This window comes from Hippocampus comes, unplaced genomic scaffold (genome assembly GCF_001891065.2).
Source record: "Hippocampus comes isolate QL1 unplaced genomic scaffold, H_comes_QL1_v1.1 scaffold381, whole genome shotgun sequence".
NCBI lineage: Eukaryota > Metazoa > Chordata > Actinopteri > Syngnathiformes > Syngnathidae > Hippocampus > Hippocampus comes.
Genome location: NW_017805016.1, coordinates 105660 through 118150, shown reverse-complemented (window position 1 = coordinate 118150; position 12491 = coordinate 105660). Strand labels below are relative to the sequence as shown.

The window sequence follows — 12491 nt, the reverse complement described above, 5'->3', positions numbered from 1 at the left end:
TCTCATCCGCAAACATCCGACCGATATATCCTGACAAATGCAATATAAAAACAAATGCGGGCTGGGGAGAGTGCTTAAGAGATGACTGACAACATTATTCAATCTTAATCCCACTTGAAACAGGAAGCATAAAGTGGACTTTGGTGGTGATAGTAGTTGTTCAAAAGATTCATTTGCTATGTGTGACATCATCTTTAGTAGACGTCTTCATGAAATGAGGAGCTTGAGAAACGTTGCCTCATATCCTCCAAATATTTCTACCTCCTCCCGCCTCGCTACTTTGACGAAATGAGATGATGACCATTTACTTGCATAATCACTGCGCCCCATTACATTTTTATTTTATGTATTTATTTTTTTGTGCACGTCACTCGACGTTGTGTTTTGTGTGCATTTGTGTCATATCATGGACATGTATCGCTCACATTAGAAGTTTCATTTTTTTTTTTTATGTGAACAGGTACATCAAAAGATTGGATTTAACAAAACAAAAAAAAAAGGCTGAATCTGGCATCACACCCTGCAGTGTGAATGTAGCCAAAAATCAGGCCGAGAATGAGTTCGATTTTGTATTCAGCAAAAAGCAAGCGTCATACACAAGATTTTTGTAGTTGGAAATTCCAGTGTCAAGATTATCTGCTCTTCTTCCCGATTGCATCCCCTCTATATCTGTCTGCCTCTGCCCACATAGTGTGAGGATTTTCCATTCATTATCTTGAGAGCATTGTCCCTGACATTATGCGGCTCGTAATCTTCACATCTGGAGGTACGGAAATGCCCTCGCTCACCAAAAATGGCAGCATTTGACAGTATAAAGGTATGACGATAATTGCCCAAAAGTTATAAAATAATGCTCAGGTGGTGTTTAAAGCGGTGACAAATATATCCTGTAACCAGCGACATCAAATGGGTTCATGATGTGTCAAAATATGTTGACGTGGGGACCGTGCAATAGTATCGATTTGTGAAAAAACATGTCATTGACCCGATTTTGGACGTACGAGGTTTCCACCCGACAACGGCGAATCAGCAACGTTTGTGTTTATTTTTTTTTGCATTGCAACTGCAAAAGGAATACAAGGATCATACGTTTGTCAAATAACACTAAACGAGGCCTCAGCTGTTGATTTAAAAAGCACGCTGCCTGCCGAATTTGCCGGGCATTCCCTCTGCGGCTTTCCCCTCGTGTGTCTCCGTCGTACTTGTGAATTTAAACTGACAGCCTCTGTGGAAGAGTTGGGAGACTTCCCTAGCCATCTGTCTTAGAGGACCCCCCCCACCCTCTTACCCGCAAACCCTCGCCTCCCCCTTTCCCGCCCTGCACGCATCCCTCATTCCCACACTGGGCCTTTGTCAGCAGTTCCTGTCCGCGGTCTAGGCGTGGCGTGCGCGGAGGCCGGGGCGACCGTGGGCGCTTTCAGAGGCACCTGCAGATGGGACAAAGGGCCAAGGGTGCTGAGGCTGAAGACAGATTGATGCTTTGTGCGCCGGGCCTGGAGAGAGAGCGAGCAAGGGAGAGAGTGGGTTCTTGGGGAGTGGGGGGGTGGGGGTGGTGTTGGCGGGGGTGGATAGTTAGCTGAGAAGTTTTTCTGGGAGAGGATTTTGAGGGGTACGGCGGGGGTGAAGGAGGTGGTGGGGGTTGGTCCGTCACTCCAGTCTGTGTGAGTCCAAGCTTTTCGGAGCACCCGGAGAGATTGACAGCCTTTGTGGGCCGCATCCCCCGCACAATGGTCATGCTTTAATGGGCGGTAAAGCTAAGAGAAGAGCTTTTGGGGACGTTTTTTTTTTTTTTTTTTCGGTGAAGGGAGGTGCTACTCGCTGGCTGCCATGGCGGTGTGGGTAGACTGAGAGGGACAGGGGGCCCGAAAGGCTTTACTGCTTTGCTTGGTGGGGACCAATTCATGGGCATTCAATCCGAGGCTCGTTATTCACTGAATGCATCCAGTGGAGGAATGCAGCAGCATCAATTAGAATGTGTTTGTAGATAGCAACGCCGGGAAGAAAATCTCTTTCTCTCCTTTTGCTAGCGAGACAACACGGTCCGACTATAGGAGTTGTCAGAGCCACAAAGCCTTTTTTGTGGCGCTCTCTCCATTACACTACCAGTGCAATATGTAAGGTGGGGACTCTTTTGATTTAAATTAAGTGGAAAAAACACTAAATCCTATTTTTATTCAGCAGGGATAATGGCGTTATACTCCATAAAGGTCTTTAACTACTTAGCTTAAAATCGTCCCCAGCTCCCTTTTCACTCCGGCCCAGTGTCTTACTCTCATTGGGGGCATTATATTTATTCAATGGCGGAGGGTCAAAGACAGTCTGTTCAACAGAGTTGCTTGTCGCCTTAACTGCCGCATCACTTCTAATTGTGTATCGGTGGGTCAGTGGTTTGTGGAGGTGTCCCCCCAGAAGAAAGGACGAGCGGATATGAATTTAAACAGTATCTTGTAAGGCATTGTCTGGAGTGGGCTCAGGCCACCACTTCAGGCTCAGAGAGTCTTTCAGAAAGCGAGTATTTTTTTTTCCTTTCTTTCACCACAACCTTGAACGCGGCGTAATAAAAAGCAGCGGAAAACACTTTGGTGGCGATCGCATGTCGAGGTTGACACACTATTCAGTTTTTTGAATGTGGAAAAGGCCAGCCATACATGACCTTCCTACTAATTGGGCTACACTTACTACCATGTTTTTTTTTTTTTTTTTTTTAAATCACACTGTAGACACCGTTATGTATTTTGAAAAAAATAAAAGTCCAACTGCTTCAAAAGTTGCTTTAGAGCATTTCTATAATCCTTGGGAGTCGAAACCATCACCAGATATCACTTCTGTCACTGTTATGATGGACATTTATGTTTTTCTGTTTTGCTTAGATGATCCAGCCATTAGTTAAGTTGCCTTGAAGGTCATTTCAAAACTTTTGTATGCAATAGGCTCTGAGATTTTTCCCGGTTGCAGAAAGGTGATTGACGATAACAGATCTGAACTGAAATAATGACAACAACAAAAAAAACGTGTTTTGTTTTGGGGGTTCCAAAAAGTTACGGAAGCAGTGGGTGAGGATGGATGTCATTAATAGTTGTAGGAAGCTGCCTGGTAGTGTAATGCACTTAGAAAAAGTCTACACACCCCTCTAAAAAAATTTCTTTTTTTCGGAATATAAAACAATTGGAAACTTTTCCCACCAATAATGTGCAGTGTAACCTGTACAACTCAACAAAAAACAAAAAGTATTTTAGCTCGAGGAAGTAAAAATAAATGAGGTTGCACAAGTGTGCGCAACTTCAAACGTAAGTTAAATGGGAGTCAGGATACACCTGCCAACATTTTAAGTGAAATGTTGTCTTTGCGTCAAATGTACTATTTGGGCTAACAATGTTCAACTTAGGTTACAAAGTGAGCTTGAAATCTCCCTAACTCAAGTGGGGAAATATGTTCTAATACATTTGGAATCACTGCTTCTTTTTATTTCCTACATTTATTTATTTATTTATTGTGACAGAACAGGCCCTGTATTAGAAATACATTCAACTTTGAAATGATTTTTTTTTGCGGGGGGTGACAAATAAGATTTCCTGATGCAATTTTGTCAGAAAAGAAACGTGACACACACCGATTTGCTTTTTTTTTTTTTTTCTCGAGGGATGCAGGTCTGCATCCATTTCATCCCCAATTTCCTTGCTTTTAACACAAGATGGTACAGATGGCATTTGTGCTGCGGCGTGATGCAATTGCATTTTTTTTCCCTCCACGCCTTAGGTTTAATCAGAACTAACTGCCAGGAACCTTCTCGTAGAAAGGTGTAGATTTCAATATGGGCAATTATGCACCATTTCAAGCCAAATGTGCCAAATTTGCATGCTGTGAAAAGGGCGAGCCACAGTCGCACAAGTGCATGAAAAGTGCAGTAAATTGGGGCAAACATCGCGACGTGGGGGGAAAGGCATCTCCGCCGTAATTGATTGTGCGATTGTAGGGGAGGGGGGAGAGAGGGGCCTCGAAACGCAGGCGGCAATTAAAAACGCTTCTTCTGCGCGTCAAAGAATTGGCAGGTTTTTATGCGGGCCAAGTGTCAGCACACAGGATGGAGGGGTGAGATCATTTGCAGCAAAATGTGCTCAAATATGGACAGATGTCTTCTTCATACATGGCTGTCAATTGGACTGAGAGAGGAAGGATGGATGGATGGATGGATGGATGGCCTCCTCTAAGAGACAGCGCTTCCTGCCCCGAGTACTGAGAGGGCACGAGAGGAGGAAGCTGAGAGGGAGGGGAAGGGAGGTGTGTACGGAGGGGGAGGTGGAGGGGGGACGGGAGACTTCCCTGAAACACCAGTTGATGGCTTTCTCGCACAAAGGCTGGAGTGACGCAGTCTGCGCTGCCGCAGAACAGCCTGCTCTCTGTCTGGATTCGACCCTGCCGCCGCGCACAAAGGGGAGCTCGAGTAAACGGTCCATGAATGTTGATTAATTGATGCCATTTTTTCGCAGCGTGCCATGGAGATTGAGAGGGAGCGCGAAGTCCCGGAGAGAACTCGTGTGCTTCTCATCCAAATGTTATACAAGTGCAGTGGTGCCAAAAGTAGGCCCGCTTACACTCTCTACTTAAGTACAAGTACAGATACTTGCCCCCCCCTTTTTTTTTTTATCTGTCTTCTTCAGCTCCTTGGTGATACCCGAATGGTGTCTGAACAGTTTTTTCTGTGCAATAGCAGAGTTTGTTGTACAGTACTCACCCCGCGGTTGTTTGCATTCTCAATCTCAGTTGACTTCACTGGCAAAAATAAATCATAAAAAGACTGAAGTGAATGAAATGAACATTAAAAAATGGGGAAAAAATACATGGATAAATGAATATAAAATAAAATGTAATAATATTTTTGAAAATAATGAAAAAAATGTGTGTAAAAATTAATTATATATTTAAAATATTTCGAAATCAAATTTTCACATGACTTAGAGCTTTTGTTATGTCATGCCGGCATGCACAGAATTAAAAAAAAAACAGTTTCCAAATTTAGGGTGGAAAAAGTCATCAGAACGAGACTCAATTAAAATACAGTTGCGTAAAGTAAGTAAGACAGATGACTTTAATGACGCTCCTCACAGAAGATTAAAATTTCAAATTGTGACAATGGTAGTGGGCGACTCATTAGGGTTGGGCGATTACTGATACCGGGTATCAGTATCTGGCTGATACTGGTCTTATTTCAATGTATCGAGTAGTCTTGAAGGCTGCGGATAACAGCCTCCAATACTTAAGACCCTCTTGTCTGCATTTCTACTATCAGGAAGGAAATGATACACGTGGATGACATGATGTTCATCTGTGTGAATTGCATCTTTCTCCACTCTCACATCCACATTAAGACACAAACACAAATATTTATAAGCTTTATATTCATAAGTCACAGTGCATTATGAGAGTGTTGCTATCAAAATGTATACATTTATTTGCTGACTCAATTTGAGTGGTATGACGATTTTCTGCGATTTCACAGTTTTTTTGTTTGTTTTTTTTAATGGCACTTACGCATGTAACTGAGAATAGGGTAAGGTTTTTATTATTCATTGCATTAATAAGGTCTAATTTCCTGTTGAATGCAGTACAGGCAACATAGATTGTTTACTTACCTAAGTCTATTATTCGGAGTGCTAAACTCACCTGTGGCTTAATTTGCTGTACTTGTACAGTATCCACCTTCAGTAGTATATCTGGTCATAGTTTGTCTTTGTTTTACATCGTGGTTCAGTATAACACCCCTTCAACGGGATTTATTGAAGTTTGTGTTTAACTGACTGGGTCTCTGTCATTGTGTTAATTCATTCAAATTTTATGTATCAAATGTACCTGTGGTATCAGTACTTGCTATCGGTCAGCACTCGTACTGGTATCGGTCTGGAAAGAAAATTGATAACGAACATCCAACTAGTCGCGGAACCCTGCGAACTTGGTCGCGTTCGCTTGCGCCGTTTGAGGCCTTAATCCCCTCAACTTCAATCCGTGTGAGCGCTTGCCAGTAAACAAAGTTCTCAGAGGCGGGTTTGGCTGGCATCCTTTGACTCTTCGACGGAGCTCAGGTGGCAAAAGCCCGCAGGGAAGGTTTCTCACGATGGGACTTCGGGGGTACAGGTGTCCCTGGAGAATGAGGGTGGCCCGGGGCGAGGAGGGGTGAAGCGCTGGCCCGTAGCCCACGTCAATGGAGGGATCCCAGGGCCCGGCTCAATAGGCCGGGTTCCACTTGATGGCGAGAGAAAGGAGCGTTTTAGCCACTGCCCAGCAGGAAAGATCTGGTTGTGGGAGACCTCTTTCAGGACTCAGTGTTTGTCTGAAGCCTGTCACAGCAGATGAGTACTCAGCAAACAGCGTGAACAAGGATTTGAACCAGAAAACCAACAGAGCCTTGACAATATTGTGATTGGGCCTTGTCTCCTTAGAGGGGCCTGAAAGCTGAATTGAGAGCAGGAACAAGTGTGCATTCAGAGCCGGGGGCCGAGTCGTCTTTGGGACGTGTTTTATGGTTTTGAGGACTGTATGCGGTGGATAAAGCAAAGTCATGTTAATCTCCCCCCGCTTTTCTTTCACCTGAAAGACGCCGACGACAAAGACGCGCAAAGTCAGACGTAAATGAGACCTCTGCGATCTTCTGACCCAAGACGGACGACACCTTGTAAAGTTCTTTAAGTGGGGGGGAAAAAAAGACGTCACAAAGAGGTTGTTTATGTTGTTGACAAAAAAAAAAAAAAAAAAAAACCTTGCCTAATGAAACCAATTTGGCCGCTACATTCAAGATAAGTGGAATTGTCTGCATTGCCTCGAATGGAGGACGCCCATGTTTGAGTTTGAGTTCATTGTGTACCAGTCAACAAAAATACATTTTAACAGACAAACCCAAACATCAAATTAATTTTCCAGACTCATACTCGTTATCCACACAATTAATCAATGATTAATTGAATCGTGCATTTTTGAAAAAGTGCCAGTGAGGGAGCGGTAAAAATATTACTCTTGTCACATATTGCAATTTATGGAATGACGTGGAATGGTATTGAAAAATGCCAAATGATATTGATTGATTTTGTTGAAAAATGATCAAATCAAAAGTGGAATGTGGAATGGATGTTATATATGTGGGAATTTTTGAAAGCTTGCAGCAGAATGAAGATTCTTGAATGAGAACGATGTGTTCAATGTGTCAATGGGAATGGATGGGAATTTTTATTTATTTTTTTTGTGGGGCGGGGGGTGAAAAATTTGGAATTGTTGGAAAAACTGATTTTTTTTTTTACATGAAAATTAATGGCCCACATGTGTGAATTTTTTGAAAATGTTGAAGTTGGAATGATGGGCATCAGTTAACAAATGTAGAATAATGTCAAAAAACTGCAAATAAAATCTAAATCAAGTTAAATGGCGGAGAATACTGTGCCTTCAACATTCACACAATAACTTCATATCAGCACTACCCTTTTACAAAAACAGAAACATGTCATTTGGTCCAATTTAGTACAGTGGGTAAATATTACATAATTTTTGGAAAATTCTTTCACCAAGTCGTGGGTTACATTGCTACAAGTGACCGTGACATCGCCTCTTTGGGTTAGCATAATCGTAACACGCAACAAAACGTTTCGGCATCATCTACAAAGAAATCGAAATCGCTGATGAAAGTGAGTAAAAGCTTCGTGGGTGGGGGAGGGGGGGGGGGGGGGGGAATGCACGGTCCTTGTGAAGACTTTCACGCACACCCACGTTGACTCACGTGGACACGAATTCACCCTTGCCTTTGCACCCGTTTTCTATTCTGACGTGGGATTAGCAGAAAAATGTGTGACTCATGCCGCTTATGTACTTTGATTACAATTTATTGTGAGTAATGCCACAAATAGCCAATCAGATTTTCTTTCTTCACGCTGTGTATTTTTGCTGAATGAACATACAAAATATCAAGTACATCCAATTTCACGAGTTTTATGAGTCTTACAGCTTTGATCGATGATGGCTTGTTGATTGCCTGCCGGATATTAAAATAGCCTGTTGGGTGTGATTGCCAACTCTTGATTGGTCTATGACAGTTAGATTATGTCACAGCTATGATTGAACTCTGTGAACTCTGCTGAGCAACAACCGGTCATGCCACCATAATAATGATAACAATAATAATAACAATAATAATGGTAATAATACAGGGGTGCCTTGAGAGTTCAATTCGTTCCATGACCAGGCTCATTTTCTGGATCTTTTCCCAGTGAAATAATGGAAATGCCATGAATCCACTCCAACATCCCCCTCGCCACCGCCAAAAAAAAAAAAAAAAATACAAAAAGGAAAAACTGTGATGATTTTAAATTAGAAAAATAGATGATGCTGAACTATATAAATAAGTAGTGTATTTAGACAGTTAAATATAATATAAAGTATTAAACCATTTTAGTCAATTTTTTTTTTTTTTGCTTCAATTCATTGAACATGGTGCTGCTCCTTTCTGGCCACCTGGCGTCAGTATAATACAGACATCAGGCTGTGGGCGGAGTTGGTTACAGGTCCTCAGTAAACTGCAGTAATATCACTTTATCTGCACATAGGATAAAGAATATATGCCTGTGGGTGCTCTTACGTGGTCTGTCTATGTGCTGTTGTGTTCAAAGATCCGTTGCTTCAAGGGTTATAACACTGTGACATATATGCCAGTCGTTAGTCTGTCAATGGTGTTAGCATTAAGCTAGCAGACACAAATCTAAGATAAGAAGTTGTTTTGATTACTCTCGTAGCCATGGATAGTCGATATTTAGAATTATGCAAATGCAAATTTATTATCGTGTATCTCTTATGTTCTCATGTTATGTTATGTTAATAAGAGACAATAGCTCCCTAAAAAAAAGTCAGAAAACAGAAATATTCCGCAAGAACAAACAGCGGCTATATAAACGGATTATCTTTACCCTTTTAGCTTTCAATATAAAATGTTGGTTTTATGTGTACTTTGCAAAAACAGCAAAGAGAGATGTTCGATGAATAACAGATGATATCCCCCCGCGCCCCCCAAATTATGAAATTAGCAAATTTTGCGAAAGGCCGACAGTGTACTAATATGCGGTGCTTGATGGAACGCATTAGCTGACACTTTAATCGTTTAATATTAAATAAAAAAACATTTACATTGAACTTTTGTACATTCCACTGACACTTTCACACTTCTATGTCATTTGCCCGGGCTGAAATCGGCCTGCGAAATCAACAGGTGGAAACCAAACAGAAGTGGAAGCGCGCCGAAAGCAGATTACAGCGAAAGCAAAGTGATTATGCGCCCGAGTTTTTGTTTCCGCTCTGACTCGGTACACGTTTACTGAGCTGTTTACCCATTTGTTGGCTAGGGAGAGGTGCGCACAAAGAGCAATGTTGTCTCTCGGAGGAGTTGGGCTAACTTTGAAGGCTTGTGAAGACGAGGGGTGGGGGGCGGCTGGGAGGAGGGGGCTGGTGATGGAATGGGCCGGGAAGGACTGTGACTTCTCCATTGAGAGCGCGGGGGCACGCTGGATTAGCTTGATTTGCCTGTGAATGGGCTCCGTCCATTCTTCTTGTTAGGGAGCTGTCACATCGAATTGAGAAAGTGAAAACCTCCTTTTATCAACCTTTTCCAAGTGAAACTGAACAGGCAATCAATAACTGAATTCAGCCTCCGAGGGGCAAAGTCAAGCAGAATGATATGGGCCTGTTATAAAAGGGCTGTTTGTCAAATTGTTAATGGGGGGGTTAGCGGATAAACTGATGTAATTTTTTTTTTCTTTGCCGCAGATGCTGTTGACTTGAACAGAAAATAGAAATGAAGGTTTAATTAAGAGTCGAAATGTGCAATGTGTTTTAGGTCATTTAGACCACAATGAAGGATGTTTTTGGTTCTATTACTAAAGTACGTAAATGACTTTCAATAACACAGTAACTAAGATTTAATTGTAGTATCACTGCATTGTAATCCAAATCAGCCTTTTGAAGTAAAATGAAATTATTTGGGCATTAGGAATATTTTCTTTATCATGTCTACTGTCTGTTAAACCCAACAGCCTGTATTTTAAAGATGATATTATCACATGTACCCAAGCTTTATTTGGAGTATTGCTGCAGTTAACTTCCAATCCACCCATTTAGCTATTCTAAATGGTCTAAAAATATTTACACATTTTGACTTTTTAAATGATGGAAATGGGCTAAAAAGTTGTCTCTGATAAAGTCATTAGGTTATGTACTGAATGTTACACTGTAATATCACAGTAACTAGCTTTAAATGTAGTACCGCTGCACTAAAATTAAATTCAACCTCTAAAAATGTTGTACAGACAAATTTCAAAATATCGGCAGAGATGGCATTAAATATATGTTTTTATATTATAATAACATAGTAACAGAGTATTGCTGTACTAAAATTCTAAATCTCTCTGAGTGATCTAAATGGTCAAAAACAAATTATGCATTTTGACTCCAATTTTGTATTTCCTGTTAAACTCGACAAGCTATATTGCTTAACTATTTCTCCAGTAAACTTGGATTCCTATGATCTGTCAAACTCAACAGGCATTTTGCTGAAAATCTCATTTTTAATAAATTTCATTTTTATTCTGTTTTGAAATCAAAGCCGTAAAACCTTTATTCCAAGACTTTAAAAGATTTTTTTGGCAATCAGTTATCAAAGAAAATTATAGAAGTTTTATTTCCTCAAATATCACTTGAATTACAACAACGCATTTTTGACAAGATGATAATGCTCATTTTGCAAAGGGCTCAATAAAAGCCTAGCAAAACAATCTGGGCCGGCTCCCTTTTTTTTCTGGGTCGAACAACACCATATTGTTTTGGAGTTTCATTATATTGACCTTATTGTGTCATTGTGCTTGCACTGACACCATGATAATGCCTGAATACAGAGGGAATTATGCTCTGTATAAATAGATCCCATCGTGGAGGATCACTTCAATTATCCCACTACACATTGACAACATGCACAGGATAAAAAAAAAACCGCAAAGCTTTAGTCCAAACTGCTCTCAAGGCGCTCTTCAAACATTGTTTAGGCTTTTGTTAGCGGGCCGCAGGAACATCACGGCCATCAATGGAAATAAAGACAAGAAATACAACTCAGCTGATACATTAACCACTTTTACATGATATGTTTTAAAACCATTAGCTCTATTTCTTTTTGCAATTTTCTCTATGATTCTTTCAAGTATTATTCCCCGAATTTGTCTCGCACACACCCACGAAGGAAAAAAAAAATGCACATAAGCGCGATGGGTTCTGGCTGCACATTCAAATCATTCATCAACAAAATTTCCTTTCCGTTTTCACGCCGTGTGGAGAAAATGAGTCGGATCATTTGGCCTCATCAATCAGTCGGGTAATTGACGTCCGGAGCGTTACACACTTAATTGAGTACCTTGATTGTTGCCTGTCATCATTCCCGCAGGATTCTGATACATTACGGCACATTACAGCAATCCATCTCATCGCCTTGCACATAGCGGGCTCCTTCTTACTTGGATGCTATTTTAAAACCCTCCTAAAATCAACTGAAAACGTGCTCTCATTTCTGTGGAACTGTCACTCATCCATCTTGTGCGCAAAGATAGTGTGCAATGAAAAATGATAACTCGGCAATTCATTTATTCCACTCCTTCATTTTTTTTAAATATCTTAAACATACACTACAACCCACGACAATCAATCAAGTATGATCATCCAATAACCAATGATCATCATGTTGACTCTGACACAAAAGATTACAATAAAATGGAACCCTGCAGGATCAGGGGAATTATCGCTCTTAACCCATCGAACAAAATTTTGCTTAGGATAATCTTTTCGGGACATTTGATAATCGGGCCTTCACTGATGTGCGTACCCCAACTAACAATTGTCTACCCTGACCATTTTCCAAGCAGATCAGGCAAGAAAAATCAGCCAATTCATACGGCGGGATAATTGCTGTGGATAGTCTTTCGAAGTAATCTGCTAATTGAAATTTGCTGACATAAGAAGGGGTGTGGGGGGGAAATGCTAAAATAAGGCTTGATTATCATCTGTATGTGTATACCTTGATTAACATTTTCCACCTTGATCATTTTCTGAGCAGTTTGCGTCGATTATTACATTTTAAGCACATCCCACACCACAGGATAATTACCCAGAATAATCTTTTGTAGACCTCCGACACTGCCCCTTTCCAAACTAGATCATAAATGGGGAAACAATACTAAAATCAGCCCACTTATCTGGATGTACTGTTCAATTATTAACCGCAATTACTGGATTTTTTTTTTTTTTTACCTTTACCATTTTCTGAGCAGAATGAGAAAGAAAAGTCACTTTTAATCTTCTCCAAACCCCAGGATAGTCAGGATAATCATTTCGTTGGATTTCGATGGATGATTGGATAATTGCTGACTTTGGATAGATATTTTTTGTTCTTATTATTCAAAGTCATAATAACATTTACATTCAGT

General features: G+C 40.9%; 1 protein-coding gene across 3 annotated transcripts in view; it reads right to left on the bottom strand.

The window, feature by feature from the left end:
• atp11c (ATPase phospholipid transporting 11C (ATP11C blood group)) overlaps positions 1-12491 on the bottom strand; it is a 98934-nt gene that overhangs the window by 60442 nt on the left and 26001 nt on the right. For all 3 annotated transcript variants that reach the window (XM_019863305.1, XM_019863306.1, XM_019863307.1), the window contains exon 4: positions 4733-4770. In XM_019863305.1, coding sequence (XP_019718864.1) covers positions 4733-4770 — 38 coding nt within the window. The remainder of the gene's footprint in view (positions 1-4732; positions 4771-12491) is intronic.